At 44.8% G+C, this 23,352-nt stretch overlaps 1 protein-coding gene across 2 annotated transcripts; it reads left to right on the top strand.

Annotated features, from left to right (window-relative positions):
- The first annotated feature begins 7,790 nt into the window (after positions 1 to 7,790).
- On the top strand, positions 7,791 to 11,912 carry LOC106566853 (OTU domain-containing protein 3). 2 transcript variants are annotated; one of them, XM_014135344.3, is made up of 8 exons: positions 7,791 to 7,938; positions 8,567 to 8,876; positions 9,134 to 9,282; positions 9,424 to 9,536; positions 9,943 to 10,065; positions 10,185 to 10,314; positions 10,722 to 10,912; positions 11,155 to 11,912. In XM_014135344.3, the coding sequence occupies exons 2-8, from the start codon at positions 8,668 to 8,670 to the stop codon at positions 11,317 to 11,319; spliced, it is 1,080 nt and encodes a 359-aa protein (XP_013990819.1). In that variant the 5' UTR covers positions 7,791 to 7,938; positions 8,567 to 8,667; the 3' UTR covers positions 11,320 to 11,912. The 2 variants fall into 2 exon arrangements, with proteins under 2 accessions (XP_013990819.1, XP_013990820.1); XM_014135345.3 differs by lacking the exon at positions 7,791 to 7,938 and adding an exon at positions 8,170 to 8,303.
- The last annotated feature ends 11,440 nt before the right edge of the window (positions 11,913 to 23,352 follow it).

The following is a 23,352-nucleotide window of genomic DNA, read 5'->3' as shown; positions in this document are numbered from 1 at the left end:
CTCTTCCACCAAGGCACCTGCAAGTTCCCGGACATTTCTGGGAGGAATGGCCCTAGCCCTCACCCTCCGATCCAACAGGTGCCAGACGTGCTCAATGGGATTGTGATCTCGGTTCTTCGCTGGCCATGGCAGAACACTGACATTCCTGTCTTGCAGGAAATCAAGCACAGAACGAGCAGTATGGCTGGTGGCATTGTCATGCTGGAGGGTCATGTCAGGATGAGCCTGCAGGAAGGGTACAACATGAGGGAGGAGGATGTTTTCCCTATAACGCACAGCGTTGAGATTGCCTGCAATGACAACAAGCTCAGTTCGATGATGCTGTGACACACCGCCCCAGACCATGAAGGACCCTCCACCTCCAAATCGATCCCGCTCCAGAGTACAGGCCTCGGTATAACGCTCATTCCTTCAACAATAAACGCAAATCCGACCATCATCCCTGGTGAGACAAAACCACGACTCGTCAGTGAAGAGAACTTTTCACCAGTCCAGTCTGGTCTAGCGACGGTGGGTTTGTACCCATAGGCGACGTTGTTGCCGGTGATGTCTGGTGAGGACCTGCCTTACAATAGGCCTGCAAGCCCTCAGTACAGGCTCCCTCAGCCTATTGCGGACAGTCTGAGCACAGATGGAGGGATTGTGCGTTCCTGGTGTAACTCGGGCAGTTGTTGTTGCCATTTTGTACCTGTCCTGCAGATTTGATGTTCAGATGTACCGAACATCATGTACTGTGCAGTTGTTGTTACACGTGGTCTTCCACTGCGAGGACAATCAGCTGTCCGTCCTGTCTCCCTGTAGCTCTGCCTAAGGCATCTCACAGTACGGACATTGCAATTTTTTGCCCTGGCCACATCTGCAGTCCTCATGCCTCCTTGCAGCATGCCTAAGGCACGTTTACGCAGATGATTCAGGGACCATGGGCATCTTTCTTTTGGTGTTTTTCATAGTCAGCAGGAAGGCCTCTTTAGTGTCCAAAGTTTTCATAACTGTGACCTTAATTGCCTTCCACCTGTAAGCTGTTACTGTCTTAATGACCGTTCCACAGGTGCACAAATTACTTGGATTTTTACGAATAATCTTTGAAAGACAGGGTCCTGAAAAAGTTTATTTTTTTGCTGAGTTTATACATATATATATATATATATATATATATATATATATACTGCTCAAAAAAATAAAGGGAACACTTAAACAACACAATGTAACTCCAAGTCAATCACACTTCTGTGAAATCAAACTGTCCACTTAGGAAGCAACACTGATTGACAATACATTTCACATGCTGTTGTGCAAATGGAATAGACAACAGGTGGAAATTATAGGCAATTAGCAAGACACCCCCAATAAAGGAGTGGTTCTGCAGGCGGGAACCACAGACCACTTCTCACTTCCTATGCTTCCTGGCTGATGTTTTGGTCACTTTTGAATGCTGGCGGTGCTTTCACTCTAATGGTAGCATGAGACGGAGTCTACAACCCACACAAGTGGCTCAGGTAGTGCAGCTCATCCAGGATGGCACATCAATGTGAGCTGTGGCAAGAAGGTTTGCTGTGTCTGTCAGCGTAGTGTCCAGAGCATGGAGGCGCTACCAGGAGACAGGCCAGTACATCAGGAGACGTGGAGGAGGTCGTAGGAGGGCAACAACCCAGCAGCAGGACCGCTACCTCCGCCTTTGTGCAAGGAGGAGCAGGAGAAGCACTGCCAGAGCCCTGCAAAATGACCTCCAGCAGGCCACAAATGTGCATGTGTCTGCTCAAATGGTCAGAAACAGACTCCATGAGGGTGGTATGAGGGCCCGACGTCCACAGGTGGGGGTTGTGCTTACAGCCCAACACCGTGCAGGACGTTTGGCATTTGCCAGAGAACACCAAGTTTGGCAAATTCGCCACTGGTGCCCTGTGCTCTTCACAGATGAAAGCAGGTTCACACTGAGCACATGACAGACGTGACAGAGTCTGGAGACGCCGTGGAGAACGTTCTGCTGCCTGCAACATCCTCCAGCATGACCGGTTTGGCGGTGGGTCAGTCATGGTGTGGGGTGGCATTTCTTTGGGGGGCCGCACAGCCCTCCATGTGCTCGCCAGAGGTAGCCTGACTGCCATTAGGTACCGAGATGAGATCCTCAGACCCCTTGTGAGACCATATGCTGGTGCGGTTGGCCCTGGGTTCCTCCTAATGCAAGACAATGCTAGACCTCATGTGGCTGGAGTGTGTCAGCAGTTCCTGCAAGAGGAAGGCATTGATGCTATGGACTGGCCCGCCCGTTCCCCAGACCTGAATCCAATTGAGCACATCTGGGACATCATGTCTCGCTCCATCCACCAACACCACGTTGCACCACAGACTGTCCAGGAGTTGGCGGATGCTTTAGTCCAGGTCTGGGAGGAGATCCCTCAGGAGACCATCCGCCACCTCATCAGGAGCATGCCCAGGCGTTGTAGGGAGGTCATACAGGCACGTGGAGGCCACACACACTACTGAGCCTCATTTTGACTTGTTTTAAGGACATTACATCAAAGTTGGATCAGCCTGTAGTGTGGTTTTCCACTTTAACTTTGAGTGTGACTCCAAATCCAGACCTCCATGGGTTGATAAATTGGATTTCCATTGATTATTTTTGTGTGATTTTGTTGTCAGCACATTCAACTATGTAAAGAAAAAAGTATTTAATAAGATTATTTCTTTCATTCAGATCTAGGATGTGTTGTTTAAGTGTTCCCTTTATTTTTTTGAGCAGTATATATATATATATATATATATATATATATATATATATATAGAGAGAGAGAGAGAGAGAGAGAGAGAGAGAGAGAGAGAGTTGAAGTCGGAAGTTTACATACACCTTAGCCAAATACATTTAAACTCCGTTTTTCACCATTCCTGACATCTAATCCAAGTAAAAATTCCCTGTTTTAGGTCAGTTAGGATCACCACTTTATTCTCAGAAAGTGAAATGTCAGAATAATAGTAGAGAGAATTATTTATTTCAGCTTTTCACATTCCCAGTTGGTCAGAAGTTTACATACTCTCAATTAGTGTTTGGTAGCATTGCCTTTAAATTGTTAAATTTGGGTCAAATTTTTTCGGTAGTCTTCCACAAGCTTCCCACAATAAGTTGGGTGAATTTTGGCCCATTCCTCCTGACAGAGCTGGTGTAAATTAGTCAGGTTTGTAGGCCTCCTTGCTCGCACACGCTTTTTTCAGTTCTGCCCACAAATTTTCTATGGTATTGAGGTCAGGGCTTTGTGATGGCCACTCCAATACCTTGACTTTGTTGTCCTTAAGCCATTTTGCGACAACTTTGGAAGTATGCTTGGGTTCATTGTCCATTTGGAAGACCCATTTGCGACCAAGCTTTAACGAATAACAATGGTCATTATGGCCAAACAGTTCTATTTTTGTTTCATCAGACCAGAGGACATTTCTCCAAAAAGTACAATCTTTGTCCCGATGTGCAGTTGCAAACCGTAGTCTGGCTTTTTTATGGTGGTTTTGGAGCAGTGGCTTCTTCCTTGCTAAGCGGCCTTTCAGGTTATGTCGATATAGGACTTGTTTTACTTTGGATATTGATACTGTTGTACCTGCATCTTCACAAGGTTCTTTGCTGTTGTTCTGGGATTGATTTGCACTTTTCGCACCAAAGTACGTTCATCTCTAGGAGACATTCCAGGCTCTGGTCAATGATGTTTTCTGCTACATGTTGAACCAGTTCATCTTCGTCACAGGTCTCCCCCGTCTGAGGGCAACACTGCCATCCTGACTGTGGTTGACTGGTTTTCCAAGGCCGCTCACTTCATTCCTCTCCCCAAACTACCCTCGGCAAGGAGACGGCCCAGCCCATGGTGCAGCACATTATCTGGATCCAAGGACTGCCCATGGACATGGTCTCCGATCGGGGGCCTCAGTTCTCGTCCCGGTTCTGGAAGGTGTTCTGCGCCCTCATTGGGTCATCGGCCAGCCTGTCCTCTGGGTTCCACCCCCAGTCCAATGGCAGTCGGAGAGAGCCAATCAGGATCTTGAGACTACTCTGCACTGCCTGGTCTCTGCCAACCACACCTCCTGGAGCCAGCAGCTGGTGTGGGTCGAGTACGCCTGCAACACCCTTGCCTGCTCTGCAACGGGCATATCTCTGTTTTAGTGTTCTCTGAGGTATCAGCCACCACTCTTTCCCGAGCAGGAGGAAGAGGTCAGCGTACCTTCTAACCAGATGTTTGTCCACCGCTGTCGTCGTACCTGTAGGAGAGACTGGTCAGCCCTCCTCAAGACCACCTCCAGGTATCGACGACAAGCGGATCGCCATCAGTCCCCGGTTCCCCGGCATCGTCTCAGGCAGAAGGTATGGCTATCCACCCGGGACTGCCCCTCCGGGTGGAATCCGGCAAACTCTCCCCCCAGTTTATCGGCCCATTTCCCATCGCCAAGATTATTAGCCCCTCTGCTGTTCGTCTTCTGTTGCCCCATACCCTTCGTATACATCCCACCTTTCATGTGTCCAGAGTCAAACCTATGTCTCACAGCCCTTTGTTTCCTGTTTCCAGCCCCACCCGTCTCCCCCACCTCATCGACGGCCAACCGGCTTAAGCGGTGAGGCGTCTCCTGAAGGTTCAACCTCGGGGCATGGGGTTCCAGTACCTGGTTGACTGGGAGGATTATGGCCGGAGGAGATTTGTTGGGTTCACACCAGGGACATCCTGGACCCAGGCCTCATCGCGGATTTTCAACGCTGACACCCCGGACACCGGGGGGTGTACTGTCACACCCTGATCTGTTTCACCTGTCCTTGTGATTGTCTCCACCCCCCTCCAGGTGTTGCCCATCTTCCCCATTATTCCTGTGTATTTATACCTGTGTTCTCTGTTTGTCTGTTGCCACTTCGTCTTGTTTGTCAAGTCAACCAGCGTTTTTGTTCTCAGCCCCTGCTTTTCCCAGTCTCTCTTTTTTCTCGCACTCCTGGTTTTGACCCTTGCTTGTCCTGACTCTGAGCCCGCCTGACAGATCACTCTGCCTGCCTCTGAGCCTGAGCCTGCCTACCGACCTGTACCTTTGCCCCTCCCTCTGGATTATTTACCTCTGCCTACCTTGACCCTGAGCCTGCCTGCCATTCGGTACCGTCGCCCCACCTCTGGTTTTCTGATCCTGCCTGCCTTGACCTGTCTATTGCCTGCCCCTGTTGGATTATTAAATTATTGTTAATTCGACATTGTCTGCATCTGGGTCTTACCTTCATACCTGATATATATATATATATATATATATAGTCAGTGGTATATATCAGAGTTCCTAATGTTTGGTTTCATTCAGTCCATCATTACTTTTTAAGACGTAGGTCAGTCAATGCGGAAAATGTAAAGAACTTTGAAAGTTTCTTCAAGTGCAGTCGCAAAAGCCATCAAGCTCTATGATGAAACTGGGTCTAATGAGGACTGCCACAGGAAAGGAAGACCCAGAGTTACCTCTGCTGCAGAGGATAAGTGAATTAAAGTTAACTGCACCTCAGGTTGCAGACCAAATAAATGCTTCACAGCGTTCAAGTAACAGACACATCTCAACATCAACTGTTCAAATGAGATTGCGTGAATCAGGCCTTCATGGTCGAATTGCTGCAAATAAACCACAACTAAAGGACACCAATAAGAAGAAGAGACTTGCATGGGCCAAGAAACACGGGCAATGGACATTAGACCGGTGGAAATCTGTCCTTTGGTCTGATGAGTCCAAATTTGAGATTTTTGGTTCTAAACACCGTGTCTTTGTGAGACGCAGAGTAGGTGAACGGATGCTCTCCGCATGTGTGGTTCCCACAGTGAAGTATGGAGGAGGAAGCGGGATGGTATGGTGGTGCTTTGCTGGTGACACTGTCTGTGATTCATTTAGAATTCAAGGCACACTTAACCAGCATGGCTACCACATCATTCTGCAGTGATACGCCATCCCATCTGGTTTGTGCTTAGTGGGACTATCATTTGTTTTTCAACAGGACAATGACCCAAAACACACCTCCAGGCTGTGTAAAGGCTATTTGACCAAGGAGAGTGATGGAGTGCGGCATCAGATGACCTCGCCTCCGCAATCACCTGACCTCAACCCAATTGTGATGGTTTGGGATGAGTTGGACCGCAGAGTGAAGGAAAAGCAGTCAACAAATGCTCAGCATATGTGGGAACTCCTTCAAGACTGTTGGAAAAGCATTCCTCATGAAGCTGGTTGAGAGAATGCCAAGAGAGTGCAAAGCTGTCATCAAGGCAAAGGGTGGCTATTTAAAAGTTTTGATGTCTCACTATTATTCCACAATGTAGAACATAGTAAAAATAAATAAAAACCCTTGAATGAGTAGATGTGTCCAAACCTTTGACTGGTACTGTATATACATACACACACTGAGTGTACCAAACATTAGGAACACCCCAGTGTTGCAGTTCTTTACACAACCTAGTACACCTGGCACCTACTACCATATCCTGTTCAAAGGCACTTACATTTTTTTGTCTTGCCCATTCACCCTCTGAATGGCACACTAAATCCTTATTTTATCTCCCTCCTCTCCTTCATCTACACGTATTGAACTGGATTTTCCAAGTGACATCAATAAGTGATCACAGCTTTCACCTGGATTCACCATGTCAGTCTATGTAAAGAGCAGGTGTTCTTATTGTTTTTATTTATAAATTGACATTTTCTCTGTAAAGTGTGTTCAGACTGTATGTACTAGGATGAATGTACTTCAGTCATGTACACTATTTGCTGAGATGAGGGTTGTAGATTAACAATAAACTATGTAGGCTACACTTAATCAAAGGGGCATCATGTTAACCTTGTTGTTGATCCTTACCTCCTCGTATAATACTAAGGTAATGAGTAGAGCAGGTATAGGACGTACCTTCATATGGGAATTTAAACAAAGCAGATAGCTGTTTTATGTACAAGATGTCAGTGCATAAACAAATACAAGCAAATACATTCGTACCATGTAAACCAGAACACATCGTTGTAGTTTCTAATGCAAATCTTTATTACAACTGGGAAGTTATTTACTGGACTGTGTTTTTTTTATCTATATATTCTTATTTCCTTTCAATGCCTGCTGATGCATTTTTAGGCCCTGAGGCAACTTCTTTGACAATGTCTGATAGAATTCTACACAGCAAACACTCTCTGTCCTCCTCAACCCACTCCTCCTCCACACAACTCTTTCCAACTGCATTCTGTCATAAGGACGAGCGAATTGGAGAAGAGGGCCTGCATTGTAGTGTTTCAAAATATAACAGATTTTTAATTGGAGAATGGAGGAGAGGAGAAAAGAGAGTGATAATAAAGTGCAGTCTTTTCCCTTTACAACACATAACACACCCTCCCACTTTATCTTGAGTCATACACTGAAAGACACAGATTTCAGACATTAACATAATTCAGAGCTTGTTGACTTGATAACTGTTGATCGTCATGTACCAGCTGTTTTCATATCTCAGTTGATAGACATGCAACACTTGCATAGAAAGCTTGGTCTGAACTTAACCATAACCAACTTTAATAAGTAGGCCACTGCCAAGTGGTCATCCTTCCCTGTAAAAATGCCCTACTTTGTTCCCTATTTTTCCCAACATTAGCTACACCATTCTTGCTTAGTGAAATTCAAGTAATGAACTTTTCTCAAGACAGTTGAAAGTAGGGGTTTTAAGGTGAGCTAAACGTTTTACAAATTGATAGGATTTTTAATAAAAGGGTATGTATTGTATTTCGTTGACAGTTATGAATTTGGACGGTAATATATAAAGTCTGACGCTCTCAGGCTTCCGTACTCTTACGACGAGTCCCGGAAGTAGTAGTGCTAAACATGAATTGTAAACAAACTCATGAGCCAGATCTTATTTAGTTAAAAAAAGAACGTACTAACGTATTGGACGTGGTTTGCGTGTCATTGGATGCACCCTGTAGAATGTGAGTAACTTGTTACGTTCCTTATATTCTGGTTGCTTGACATTTAATCACTGTTGTGTTTAACTCTAAATCAATGACAACGCTATTAGCATTAACCGCTGACTTTTGTAAACTACCTAACGTTAGCTAACTAGCCGGCTAACCTAACTAGCAGTCATGTCCAGCTAGCATAACAGTTGCTTGTTAACCAGTTACATATCCGATATAATTAGCTAGCTAGCTTACGTCAAAACTGGCCAGTACAGTAGGCTCTCTCTAGCTAGTCGAAATCAAACCCTATCAGCTGTTGCTGTTATTCAGGATGCCAGATCTACCAGCTAGCTAGCATGACAGCTACGGCATTAGACACCACGCTAATGCAACTGGTCAGTATATATATTTGGTTGTCCTTATCACATTGTAGATAATTAGCTAACCCATGTAGAGTTGCAATTGCATGCTGTGCCACGTATATCAACTGACTGTGTAACAACTAGCTAATACTAACCATATTTTTGTAGCTGGCTACTGTACCAGTCAATTAGTGTCAATGAAATGTGGAAGTTACTAAGTTGTCACACGTAGCTCATCTAAGTAACATTCAAACTCTCCTCATCTCTATTCTTTCCCTCTTCTTTCTGAAACACAGGATTCCACCTGTGTGGAAGTTACCCAACTACATTTGCCAGTGAGTGACGGAGAGAGATCTACTTGCATCTGTAGTGATCTGTGTCTGTAGGCAGGGCAGCCATGTCTAGGAAGCAGACAGGAAAGCCACTGCGTGGCAGCAACAGAAAGTGTGATGCGGAGCGAAAGCGGGATGAGCGGGTCACGCGCAGGGCGATCGCCAAGGACCGCAAGAACCGGCCCCAGGACGGGGACGAGGGAGAGGAGTTTGTCAGCTTCTCCAACCAGCTCCAAGCGCTGGGGCTCAAACTGAGAGAGGTGCCTGGAGATGGGTAAGATTCAGAGAGAGAAGGTCTGACTACATTGCAGACGCCTGGCAGACCTATAATCGCCTGGATAGGTATTTAGTATATCAGCTAACCACATATATAATCTAGCAATCTGATGCCCGACTGTAATCGATGACATGGCACGCAACCATTGGTTGATGCAATGCAACATTTGAAGTGTAGTCAGCCTGGAATACAACCAAAGTGCTCTTATAAATGGCTGTTACAACGTTGACTAATGCTGTGTGTCCATCCTATAGTAACTGCCTGTTCCGGGCTCTGGGTGACCAATTGGAGGGACACTCTCGAGGACACCTGCGCCTGCGCCAGGAGACTGTGCAGTACATGATGTCACACCGGCAGGACTTTGAGCCCTTTGTGGAGGATGATGTGCCCTTCGCACAGCATTGTAAGATAGAAACCAAATGCTATTTCCATGTGAAAATGTTGTGGGATGCCCAAGTTTTTGATGGTATGCCAGTCATCCTGGAGAGTGTGTCTTTAAAGATCTTGTCACTAATATTTCTCTCTGTTGTTGTCTTCCTCTCAGTGTCAAACCTCTCCCAGCCTGGTACGTTTGCTGGCAATGATGCCATCGTGGCGTTCGCCCGTAGTCAACAGCTCAAGGTGGTCATTCATCAGCTCAACACCCCACTGTGGGAGGTAGGAACCTCAGTGACACCCTATTGCCCATATAGTTTACTACTTTTGTCAAGAGACACATATCTGTATAAAAGCTAAAGTAGTGCACAATAGGGGAAATTCACACTTATTTTATGTATCTGTTTTTAAAGGAGATTGGAATCCCCAAAAATGTTTCACATTTCTTTTTAAATGAAAGAATGGGAAAGTGGATGGGGATGTAGTAAAAAATAATAGAACGGCATAGTTTATAAAGTTGGGGAGGAGAGGCGTGAATCCCTGTCGCCAGGTGGTATATGTGGTCCTACCACTAGACCACATTGTGGCACACTGTAATGTATTTTAAGCCGAAGTCCTCTTCTAATGTAACAGACCGTATGAAATACCACTATTGATAAGCCCCACTCATTATGTTTCCTCAATTCAGATAAATGGCTCTGAGAAGCTGGTTGGCCGAGAGCTACACATTGCCTATCGCTATGGAGACCATTACGACAGTGTACGACCAATCGGTGACAACTCTGAGAGCCCTGCTCAGCTGCGTTTAGAGGTACGGGGGAAAAAAAGTGGTTCATTTAAAAACACACTCCCAAATATTTCAACCATTGGATTAGTCTTATTCATAAAATGTTCCTTATTCCCCCCCACCCCTCTCTTGTGTCCTTCCAGAATCTTCATAATTCGAGTGGGCAGCGTGAGTTTGGTGACGGCCAGAGGGACAGACGGAAAGCCCCCTCGCCTACCCCCTCCGAGGAGGACAATGTGATCCTAAGTTCCCTAAAGAACAGGGGCCCAAACTGTGAGTGTCCCCGCTGTCTTCTCCCCCAGTGCAGTGTGATTATTAGTGTCTACTAGCTGTTTTGGGCAGGTTTTAGGTCCTTTTCTAACCCCAACTCATATAAAACTTTCATTCATCTGCAGTCTACACCTACCGTGTATAATAAGCATTGCTAGTAAATACAACTGATGTTTACTGACTATTTTGGTGATTTCCATCTTTTAGAGGGAACTACCGTCCAAAAACCCTTTGATAATGATCAACAGGATCAGTATGGAGAAATAAATGTATGACATGTATGCATTCACTACTGTAAGTCGCTCTGGATAAGAGCGTCTGCTAAATGACTAAAACATTTAATGTAAATCATCTGATGCAATATATTCACTGCAACTGACCCCATGTGTATTGTGTGCCATGTCTCTCAGGTGAAGAGGAGAATCTATTTCAGCTGAGTGCCGCCACCATCAACGCTGAGTGGCTGGTGGATTCTGAGCTAGCTGTCCAAGTGTGTCATGGCCAGTGTGCCTCAGGATCATGCTCAGCGTGTAGACAGGCAGCGACAGAGTGCAGTGAGCACAAACCACCACCAGATGGAGGCAACATACACAAATCCAAGGTAAATTGCAATTCTTAAATAAATATTTTTAAGGTGTTTTAACACATTTTATTCAGAAAGTAAGGAACCACTATACCATGACTCTCCACTCAAATTTCAATTCTGAATAAGTATTCTGAGTCTGTGACTTTCAATTCAAGTTCCAAATTCAATTGACCTGCATTTCTCTATTCAATTGAGAAGGGACTTAAGTCCGTCCTTTTCATCTTGACTCCTGTTGTTTTTTTTTACACCTCTCTCAGGCTTCAAACAAGCAGAGGAAAGAGCAGCAGCGCTTGGAAAAGAAAAAGCGACAGGAGGAAAGACATCGACAGAAGGTTCTTCAAAGCAAAGGAACACCTGACCAAAACCAGAACCTCTCGGAGCCGGTCACTCTAGTGCCAGCTCTAAATACACTTAGTATATAGACAGACAGAGCATGGCCAAATAAAGCTATACCGGGCGGCTGATTTACAATGTTTTGCACGCAGAATCAATTTCAATCTCAATCACGTTGGATGACTTGCATAAACTGTTTAGTTTCTTTGCAAATGTATGGTGCCTGCGATAGGTTGTGTGTGAATGTGTTCGGGGTTGTGGTTGATTGAGGGTGTTTGTTAGTGACCCAAGATGGTGTACATAGTTTCCTCTTTTAGAGACACACTGTCTAGACTCTTTATATGCTGGTGAATGAGGGCTGCTTTTCACTATGACCATGCAGTACATCTTGGGCTCCTCTTTGCGTTTGTTTTGAGTTGAATTTCTGTGATTCCAGCCGAAGAAGAAAGGAATGGGAAGAGACGTCTTTGTAAACAGAATGAAATGTTTTGTGAACGATACTGAAATGATTTAGTTGATACAGTATGTAAAGAATTGATATTTTATCTGGTTAATGGCAGTTACAGTATTATTAATCAAGCTTAAAGAAATAATTCAGTTGGGAGATTTGCTGATGAATGATTGTAATGCACTCTGTCTGGTATGATATGTAATGAGGCAATAAATGAAAAAATGTACAGTATTTGATTTATTCATATTTTTGATATATCTTGTCTTAAATGGTTGTGGTGTTTGATTTGATTAAAGATGCACTATGCAGAAATCACTTCCACCATTTCCCTTTTACAAAAATTCTAATAGTTTGCGTAATTTCAGTTTAATGTAGAGAAGTATAGTGTAGAGAATCATTGTACCATCTAAACTGCTATGAAATATCTTTTCCATAACCAAAAATATTGTATTTTCAAGCTGTTTGAAGCTGGTGTACAAAACTGAAGTATGCAAAAACAAAACTTCAGACCGGGAAGCATATAAATAGTGCACATAGAACAGATGTAGCACTTCTTTGACTTGCTTTCAATGAGAATGACAGCTCTACAACTTCATTTTCACTGTGAATTTGCTTGGGTCGCACAAAAAGTTACATATCACTGAATCAATAGATATCCTCAATAGATTATACAAAATAGCATATATTGTTGTAGGCTGCACTGTAATTTTATCTGATATTTTGGGAAACATTTGGCCAATACTCATCATTGCAAGTATGTTTTTAAAACTGATTGATCATTTCACAATGGATAATGTAGATAGGAGCAGTATCAATGTTCAGGATGCTGACTGACTCCTCCCCTTTTCTATGTAGTGTGATGTCACAACATGGGTACATATATTATGACATAGTATGACATCATCAGTGGTCCACACTGCAAACATAAAACACAGTTGCACTTATAAAATCTCCATTATTGATTATTATGGATTGAGGTTAATACACTCCAATTATTTTCTGAATCTGGAAGGTGGTGAGTACCTCTTCATGAGAAATGTACAGATGTTAAGGTTAGTGGCATGTAGGCCTTGAGAGCAACGTGTGTGAGAAGCATAAATATATCAAAAGTTTTAGGCTCTTAGGTGAATAGGAGGCTAGAGGTCAAACAGTATTTTGTTAGGCTATAGGCCTACTGTATTTTCATTATTGTCATGCATTTTCACTTGCATAAATCAAATTATCTTTAAACAAATGTATACCTGCTTGCCAGTCTGCAATAGACCAGCTAGCTATATTATTAAAGCAATTTAATAGATAGAATTTATGTTTTTCACAATGACATGCGTTCTATCTAAGCAACTAAGGGCAGTTTAGTCAGTTTCTCATTATCATGATACTGTATCTACAGGAGTGATAAGTATAATTTGTGTCTTCATCTGTTTTTGTCTAGTACTGTCTTTTTGATAGTAAGGGCCAACTACTTTAAGTGCTGCCTGTTTTCCCAGGAGCCTACTTGATATGTGAACTGCTGACTGCTCATAACTTGCAGATGATTGTTGACAAAACCAGGATTAAGGGGCAGGGTAATTTGTGACTGTTGTTGTTTTCGATATCAGTGGCTGTATTGGAGGGGGAGTGGTTTCTCCTCTCCTAGGTAATCAGCAATTCACCTTTGCAAGGCAATTAGTATTAATACTTCAGTCTCTCCTGTTTTCTCAGCGGCAGCTGTAAGCGACGGTCTGATTGCAAAACTAAGACCGTCGCCGAAACAAAGACGGTTCTAATGAGTTGTTCTGCGTAGTTATTCAAGAAAGGAAATAGAGGAAGGCTCCACACTACTCTCTCACTTGAGTATCTTACCTAGTTATTTATAGATTATCTCATTTTGCTCTTTTGTAGCTTTGGCAACTGTGTGTGTTTTCTATCCCAGTTTGCTCCCTTCCCTGTAGGCTTTACAGACGCTCCACACCCCTTGGCTGCAATCCTTGTAATTTAGTGTGCCTTACGCGCATAACCCATGTGGAATTCCGGGTCTCCAGCAGCAATTGGAACTGCGGATCTGTGGTCAAGAATGAAGAGTTCATGTCAGCCTATGCTGCATTTCAGTCCCGTGACTTTTTGGCCCTGATGGAGACATGAATCACCCCAGAGAACACCGCTACTCCAGCTGCTCTCTCTTCACCTGACTACGTTTTCTCTCATAGCCAGTGAGCATCTGGTCGTTGAGATGGTGGCACAGGGCTACTCGTTCCTCCTAAGTGGAGATGTTCTTTTTCTCCCTCTCTCACCTGTCCTTTTCCTCATTTGAATTCCATTCTGTCACTAGTTCACTCAAGCTTAATGTTGTTGTCATCTATGGCCCACCAAGTGCCCTTAGAGTTCCTCAATATAAGCTAATTTCCTGACGATGGCTCACCGCTCTTCGTACTTGGTGACTTCAACCTCCTGACGTCTGCCTTCGATTAATTTCTTTCCAACTCTTTCCCCTCCTTGCCTCTTGACCTATCCCTTCAACAGTCCCCTCCCACTTACAAGGCAGGCAATACCCCCCCTCCAGGTCTCTGATCACTACTTTGTTTTCCTTTCTTCCAACACTAGCCACTCAACCCCAATCCAGATGGTAATGTGCCGTCACAATCTTCCCTCTCTCTCTCACTACTCTCTCCTCTTCTATCCTATCATCTCTCCCTTCTGCTAAATCCTTCTCCTTCCTGTCTCCTGATTCTGGCTCTTCAACCCTACTCTCTTCCCTTTCCGCATCCTATGACTCGCACTGTCCCCTTTCCTCCCAGCCGGCTCAGCCCTCTTGCTCTGTGGCTGAGTGACTCATTTCAAGCTTACAGGGCAGAGTGCAGCTGAGCAAAAATGGAAGAAAACTAAACTTCCAGATTAACTATCATCCTTCACCTCCCTCCTCTCTACCTTCTCCTTTGCTGTATCCGCTACTAAAGCCACTTTCTGTCACTCAAAATTTCAAGCTTCTGCCTCTAACCCTTGGAAACTATTTTCCACCTTCTCCTCCCTACTTAATCCTCCCCCTTCCTCCTCTCTCTCTCTGCGGACAACTTTGTCAACCACTTTGAAAAAAAGGTTGATGACATCTGCTTCTCATTCACTCAGCCTATTGAGTTCACTGGTTCCACTCACACAGAACTACCCTACGCCTTGACCCCTTCTCTCTCCAAATGAAATCTTGCGACTAGTGAGGTCTGGCCGCCCAAAAACCTGCCCGCTCGACCACATCCCCTTCTCCAGACCATCTTTGGAGACCTTCTCCCATTCCTCACTTCCTTCAGCAACTCATCGCTGAAGGAAGTGCCTGCATCCCCTCTGACATGAAAATGGCCCGAGTCGCTTCCCCTCCTCAAGAAACCAACACTCGACTCCTCTGACGTCAAAAACTACAGACTGGTATCCCTTTCTTTTCTTTCCAAAACACTTGAGCGTGCAGTCTCTGACCAACTCTCTCTCTGTCTCTCTCAGAACAATCTTCTTGACCCAAATCAGTCAGGCTTCAAGACGGGTCACTCAACCGAGACTGTGTGTCACGGAAGCTCTCTGCTCTTCCAAAGCTGACTCTTTCTCCTCTGTTCTCATCCTCCTAGATCTACCCGCTGCCTTCGATACCGTGAACTAGCAGATCCTCCTCTCCACCCTCTCAGGGCTGGGCGTCTCAGGCTCTGCACACTCTTGGATTGCATCCTACGCTATATATACAAAGTATGTGGACAGCCCTTCAAATTTGTGTATTTGGCTATTTCAGTCCCACCCGTTGCTGACAGGTATATAAAATCGAGCACACAGTCATGCAATCTCCATAGACAAACATTGTCAGTAGAATGGCCTTACTGAAGAGCTCAGTGACTTTCAACATGGCACCGTCATAGGATGCCACCTTTCCATACAAGTCAGTTCATCAAATTTCTGACCTGCTTGAGTAAGTGCTGTTATTGTGAAGCGGAAATGTCTATGTGCAACAACGGCTCAGCCTCGAAGTGGCAGGCCACACAAGCTCACAGAACGGGACCGCCGAGTGCTGAAGCACATAAAAATCATCTGTCCTCAGTTGTAACACTCACTACCAAGTTCCAAACTTCTTCTGGAAGCAATGTCAGCACAAGAACTGTTCGTCGGGAGCTTCATGAAATGGGTTTCCATAGCCGCACACAAGCCTAAAATCACTAATGCGCAATGCCAAGCGTCAGCTGGAGGGGTGTAAAGCGTGCCGGCATTGGACTCTGGTGCAATGGAAATGTGCAGGATCTGTGTCTGCACCACGTACTCTCATGACTGGTGTCCTCCAGGGCTCAGTTCAAGGCCCTCTTCTCTCTATACTCCAAGTCACTCGGCTCCGTTATATCCTCACATGGTCTCTCCTATCATTGCTATGCGGATGACTCTCAACTACTGTTCTCCTTTCCCCCTTCTGACATCCAGGTGGCAACACGCATCTCTGCGTGTCTGGCAGATATCTCAGATGTCGTTCCACCACCTCAAGCTCAACCTCGACAAGATGGAGCTGCTCTTCCTCCCGGGGAAGGCCTGCCAGCTCAAAGACCTCTCCATCACAGTTGACAACTCCATGGTGTTCCCCTCCCAGAGTGCAAAGAACCTTTATTTAACTAGGCAAGTCAGTTAAGAACAAATACTTTTTTACAATGACGGCCCTCCTACGGGAGCCTGAGATTAAAAATAAATACAATATAAATACAGTCATATGAAAAAGTTTGGGCACCCCTGACAATTTCCATGATTTCCATTTATAAATAATTGGGTGTTTGGATCAGCAATTTCATTTTGATCTATCAAATAACTGATGGACACAGTAATATTTCAGTAGTGAAATGAGGTTTATTGGATTAACAGAAAATGTGCAATATGCATCAAAACAAAATTAGACAGGTGCATAAATTTGGGCACCCCAATAGAAAAATCACATCAATATTTAGTAGAGCCTCCTTTTGCTGAAATAACAGCCTCTAGATGCTTCCTATAGCCTCTAATGAGTGTGTGGATTCTGGATGAAGGTATTTTGGACCATTCCTCCTTCCAAAACATCTCCAGTTCAGTTAGGTTTGATGGTTGCCGAGCATGGACAGCCCGCTTCAAATCATCCCACAGATTCTCAATGATATTCAGGTCTGGGGACTGGGATGGCCATTCCAGAACATTGTACTTGTTCCTCTGCATAAATGCCCGGGTAGATTTTGAGCAGTGTTTTGGGTCGTTGTCTTGTTGAAATATCCAGCCCCGGCGTAACTTCAACTTTGTGACTGATTCTTCAACATTATTCCCAAGAATCTGCTGATATTGAGTGGAATCCATGCGACCCTCAACTTTAACAAGATTCCCAGTACCGGCACTGGCCACACAGCCCCACAGCATGATGGAACCCCCACCAAATTTTACTGTGGGTAGCAAGTGTTTTTCTTGGAACGCTGTGTTCTTTTTCCGCCATGCATAACGTCCCTTGTTATGACCAAATAACTCAATCTTTGTTTCATCAGTCCACAGCACCTTATTCCAAAATGAAGCTGGCTTGTCCAAATGTGTGTTTGCATACCTCAAGCGACTCTGTTTGTGGCGTGTGTGCAGAAAAGGCTTCTTCCGCATCACTCTCCCATACAGCTTCTCCTTGTGCAAAGTGCGCTGAATTGTTGAACGATGCACAGTGACACCATCTGCAGCAAGATGATGTTGTAGGTCTTTGGAGGTGGTCTGCGAGCTGTTTTTGACCGTTCTCACCATCCTTCGCCTTTGCCTCTCCGATATTTTACTTGGCCTGCCACTTCTGGCCTTAACAAGAACTGTGCCTGTGGTCTTCCATTTCCTCACTATGTTCCTCACAGTGGACACTGACAGCTTACATCTCTGCGATAGCTTTTTGTAGCCTTCCTCTAAACCATAATGTTGAACAATCTTTGTTTTCAGGTCATTTGAGAGTTGTTTTGAGGCCCCCATGTTGCCACTCTTCAGAGGAGAGTCAAAGAGAACAAAAACTTGCAATTGGCCACCTTAAATACCTTTTCTCATGATTGGATGCATTTGTCTATGAAGTTCAAGGCTTAATGAGCTCACCAAACCAATTGTGTGTTCCAATTAATCAGTGCTAAGTAGTTACAGGTATTAAAATCAACAGAATGACAAGGGTGCCCAAATTTTTGCATAGCCCATTTTTCACATCTGATTTAATTTCATACAACTTAATATTGCTACACTAAAAATCTTTGTCTGGACAATACCCCAGTACTCAGCTTTTATTAGAAAAGGAATGGCATGTCACTGTGATCATTTGCTGTGACGACAGAGTAAATGATTATGCAGCCTCAGAGCGGTGCCCAAACTTTTTCATACGACTGTATAGGACAAAACACACATCATGACAAAATCGCCACCGGAAGATTACCTATGCGTAGTCACATCGCTCCCACCTACATGTACAGATTACCTCAACTAGCCTGTACCCCTGCACACTGACTCGGTACCGGTGCCCCGTGTATATAGCCTTGTTATTCTTATTGTTACTTTTTGTTTTAGCCTACTTGGTAAATATTTTCTTCTTCTTGAACTGCACTGTTGGTTAAGGGCTTGTGAGTAAGCATTTCATGGTAAAGTCTACTTGTTGTATTCGGCAAATGTGGCAAAAAAAGTTTGATTTGATTTTTGACAACACTACATAAAGAGAGACCTAAGACAACATAGCAAGGCAGCAACACATGACAACACAGCATGGTAGCACCACAACATAACAACAACATGGTATCAGCACAATATGGTAGCAGCATAAAACATGGTACAAACATTATTGGGCACAAACAAAAGCACAAAGGGCAAGAAGGTAGAGACAACAATACATCACACAAAGCAGCCACTGTCAGTAAGTGTCCATGATTGAGTCTTTGAATGAAGAGATTGAGATAAAACTGTCCAGTTTGAGTGTTTGTTACAGCTCGTTCCAGTCGCTAGCTGCAGCGAACTGAAAAGACGAGTGACCCAGGGATGTGTGTGCTTTGGGGACCTTTAATAGAATGTGACTGGCAGAACGGATTGTTGTATGTGGAGGATGAGGGCTGCAGTAGATATCTCAGATAGGGGGAGTGAGGCCTAAGAGGGTTTTATAAATAAGCATCAACCAGTGGGTCTTGCGATGGGTATACAGAGATGACCAGTTTACAGAGGAGTATATAGTACAGTGATGTGTCCTATAAGGAGCATTGGTGGCAAATCTGATGGCCGAATGGTAAAGAACATCTAGCCGCTCGAGAGCACCCTTACCTGCCGATCTATAAATTATGTCTCCGTAATCTAGCATGGGTAGGATGGTCATCTGAATCAGGGTTAGTTTGGCAGCTGGGGTGAAAGAGGAGCGATTACGATAGAAGAAACCAAGTCGAGATTTAACTTTAGTCTGCAGCTTTGATATGTGCTGAGAGAAGGACAGTGCACCATCTAGCCATACTCCCAAGTACTTGTATGAGGTGACTACCTCAAGCTCTAAACCCTCAGAGGTAATAATAACACCTATGGGAGGAGGGGCATTCTTCTTACCATACCACATGACCTTTGTTTTGGAGGTGTTCAGAACAAGGTTAAGGGTAGAGAAAGCTCGTTGGAAACTATCAAAGCTTTGTTGTAGAGCATTTAACACAAAATCCGGGGAGGGGCCAGCCGAGTATAAGACTGTATCATCTGCGTATACATGGATGAGAGAGCTTCCTACTGCCTGAGCTATGTTGTTGATGTAAATTGAGAAGAGCGTGGGGTTCTAGGATCGAGCCTTGGGGTACTCCTTTGGTGACAGGCAGTGGCTGAGACAGCAGATTTTCTGACGTTATACACTGCACTCTTTGAGACATGTACAGTAGTTAGCAAACCAGCCCAAAGACCCCCCAGACACACCAATACTCCAACCTTGGTGTGACACCAACCTTAGCATGACCCTTGACAACACCCTGTTGTTCTCTGCAAATATTAAAGCAGTGACTCGCTCCTGCAGGTTCATTCTCTACAACATCCATAGAGTACGACCCTACCTTACACAGGAATGGCACAGGCCCTAATCCAGGCACTTGTCATCTCCCGTCTGGACTACTGCAATTTGCTGTTGTCTGGGCTCCTCGCTTGTGACATCAAAACCCTGCAATTTATCCAGAACACTGCAGCCCGCCTGGTGTTCAACCTTCCCAAGTTCTCCCATGTCAGCCCACTCCTCCGCACACCCCACTGGCTTCCAGTCGAAGCTTGCATCCACTACAAGACTGGCCCTCTCTACCTTCAGGCTATGCTCAAACCCTACACCCCAACCAGAGCACTCCGTTCTGCCACCTCTGGTCTTTTGGCCGTCCCACCCCTACGGGAGCGCAGCTCGTGCTCAGCCCAGTCCAGCTCTTCTGTGTCCTGGCACGCCAATGGTGGAAACAGCTTCCCCATGAAGCTAGGACAGCAGAGTCCCTGCTCATCTTCCGAAAACATCTGAAACCCTACATCTTCAAAGAGTGTCTTAAATAATCCCACAGGAACCACCCCTCAGACCCTGATTGGCATTGCAACAACAACAACAAATTCTGACCTGGTAAATCTCAAAGTATTTCCCCCTTGCTATTAGCTAAAATCAGTGCATCCAGATCTACAAAGGGAAGCACAGACGAGAGCTGCCCAGTGACACGAGCCTACCAGACGAGCTATTTAACTTCTATGCTCGCTTCGAGGCAAGTAACACTGAAACATGCATGAGAGCATCAGCTGTTCTGGACGCCTGTGTGATCACGCTCTCTGCAGCCGATGTGAGTCAGACTTATAAACAGGTCAACATTCACAAGGCCGCTGGGCCAGAAGGATTACCAGGATGTGTACTCCGAGCATAGTCCTTGTGCCCAAGAACACGAAGGTAACCTGCCTAAATGACTACCGACCCGTAGCACTCACATCTGTAGCCATGAAGTGCTTTGAAAGGCTGGTCATGGCTCACATCAACACCATTATCCCAGAAACCCTTGACCCACTCCAATTTGCATACCGCACCAACAGATCCACAGATGATGCAATCTCTATTGCACTCCACACTGCCCTTTCCCACCATGGCAAAAGGAACACCTATGTGAGAATGCTATTCATTGACTACAGCTCAGCGTTCAACACCATAGTGCCCTCAAAGCTCATCACTAAGCTAAGGACTCTGGGACTAAACACCTCCCTCTGCAATAGGATCCTAGACTTCCTGATGGGCTGCTCCCAGGTGGTAAGGGTAGGTAACAACACATCCGCCACGCTGATCCTCAACACAGGGGCCCCTCAGGGGTGCATGCTCAGTCCCCTCCTGTACTCCCTGCTCACTCATGACTGCATGGCCAGGCACGACTCCAACACCATCATTAAGTTTGCTGATGACAAAACAGTGGTAGGCCTGATCACCGACAACGATGAGACCGCCTATATCGACGGGGCTCTCATGGAGCAGGTTGAGAGCTTCAAGTTCCTTGGTGTCCACATCACCAACAAACTAACATGGTCCAAGCACACCAAGACAGTCATGAAGAGGGCACGACAAAACCTATTCCCCTATAGGTTGCCCTAAAACTTATTCTCTTTGCTTGACATCATGGGAAAATCAAAAGAAATCAGCCAAGACTTCCGAAAAACAAGTGTAGACCTCCACAAGTCTGGTTCATCCTTGGGAGCAATTTCCAAATGCCTGAAGGTACCACGTTCATCTGTACAAACAATAGTACACAATTATAAACACCATGGGACCACGCAGCCGTCACACCGCTCAGGAAGGAGACGTGTCCTGTCTCCTAGAGATGAACGTACTTTGGTGCGAAAAGTGCAAATCAATCCCAGAACAACAGCAAAGGACCTTGTGAAGATGCTGGAGGAAACAGGTACAACAGTATCTATATCCACAATAAAACGAGTCCTATATCGACATAACCTGAAAGGCTGCTCAGCAAGGAAGAAGCCACTGCTCCAAAACTGCCATAAAAAGCCAGACTACGGTTTGCAACTGCACATGGGGACAAATATCGTACTTTTGGAGAAATGTCCTCTGGTCTGATGAAACAAAAATCAAACTGTTTGGCTATAATGACCATCATTATATTTGGAGGATAAAGGGGGATGCTTGCAAGCCGAAGAACACCATCCCAACTGTGAAGCACGGGGGTGGCAGCATCATGTTGTGGGGGTGCTTTGCTGCAGGAGGGACTGGTGCACCTCACAAAATAGATGGCATCACGAGGTAGGAGAATTATGTGGATATATTGAAGCAACATCTGAAGACATCAGTCAGGAAGTTAAAGCTTGGTCGCAAATGGGTCTTCCAAATGGACAATGACCCCAAGCACACTTCCAAAGTTGTGGCAAAATGGCTTAAGGACAACAAAGTCAAGGTATTGGAGTGGCCATCACAAAGCCCTGACCTCAATCCTATAGAAAATTTGTGGGCAGAACTGAAAAAGCATGTGCGAGCAAGGAGGCCTACAAACCTGACTCAGTTACACCAGCTCTGTCAGGAGGAATGGGCCAAAATTCACCCAACTTATTGTGGGAAGCTTGTGGAAGGCTACCCAAAACGTTTGACCCAAGTTAAGCAATTTAAAGGCAATGCTACCAAATACTAATTGAGGGTATGTAAACTTCTGACCCACTGGGAATGTGATGAAATAAATAAAAGCTAAAATAAATAATTCTCTCTACTATTATTCTGACATTTCACATTCTTAAAATAAAGTCCTAACTGACCTAACTGACCTAAGACAGGGAATTTTTAATAGGATTAAATGTCAGGAATTGTGAAAAACTGAGTTTAAATGTATTTGGCTAAGGTGTATGTAAACTTCCGGCTTCAACTGTAGCCCCACTATTGTTATTTACTGCTGCTCTTTTAGTTTGTTTTTCTTATCTCTTACTTTTTTTGTCGATATTTTCTTAAAACTGCAAAGTTGGTTAAGGGCTGATATGTTAGCATTTCACTGTAAGGTCTACACCTGTTGCATTCGGCGCATGTGACAAATACAATTTGATTTGATTTGAATTCCCAACAGCTCCCGAAAGTTCCATCTGCTGATCCTATTGACATAACTGTAGCTCTCTCAGACCAGGTAAATAATCCAAGGCTATTAGCACTGGGCTGTAGTTATGAGTCTGTTTGTGTGTTTTGTTAGGTGGATAAAAAAGGACACTCCACAGCTTGCCAGTGTCGCCGTGTAAGTTCCACAAACTTAACATGGCGGTGTTGGCCTTAGCAATCTCACTGGAATAAAGACCTTATAGTCAATTAACTAATCACTGATCATAATCTTGATGTGATTGGCCTGACTGAAACATGGCTTAAGCCTGATGAATTCACTGTGTTAAATGAGGCCTCTCCTCCTGGTTACACTAGTGACCATATCCCCAGGACAAAGGCGGAGGCGGAGGTGTTGCTAACATTTATGATAGCAAATTTAAATTTACAAAAAAAAACTACTGCGTTTTCATCTTTTCAGCTTCTAGTCATGAAATCTATGCAGCCTACTCAATCCCTTTTTATAGCTACTGTTTACAGGCCTCCTGGGCCGTATGCAGCGTTCCTCACTGAGTTCCCTGAATTCCTATCGGATCTTGTAGTCATGGCAGATAATACCGCCTGTTTGGCCCTGTCCGGGGGTATCGTCGGACGGGGCCACAGTGTCTCCCAACCCCCTCCTGT

This window comes from Salmo salar, chromosome 13 (genome assembly GCF_965601325.2).
Source record: "Salmo salar chromosome 13, fSalSal1, whole genome shotgun sequence".
NCBI lineage: Eukaryota > Metazoa > Chordata > Actinopteri > Salmoniformes > Salmonidae > Salmo > Salmo salar.
The sequence above is the reverse complement of the archived record's forward strand: the minus strand, read 5'-3'. Positions and strand labels throughout refer to the sequence as shown.

Excerpts from the sequence above, each read along its gene's own strand:
- LOC106566853 (XM_014135344.3), top strand. The coding sequence starts at position 8,668 with ATGTCTAGGAAGCAGACAGGAAAGCCACTGCGTGGCAGCAACAGAAAG. Across the intron at positions 9,283-9,423 it reads TGTGCCCTTCGCACAGCATT|TGTCAAACCTCTCCCAGCCT; the intron begins GTAAGATAGAAA and ends TCTTCCTCTCAG. Across the intron at positions 10,066-10,184 it reads CTGCTCAGCTGCGTTTAGAG|AATCTTCATAATTCGAGTGG; the intron begins GTACGGGGGAAA and ends GTGTCCTTCCAG.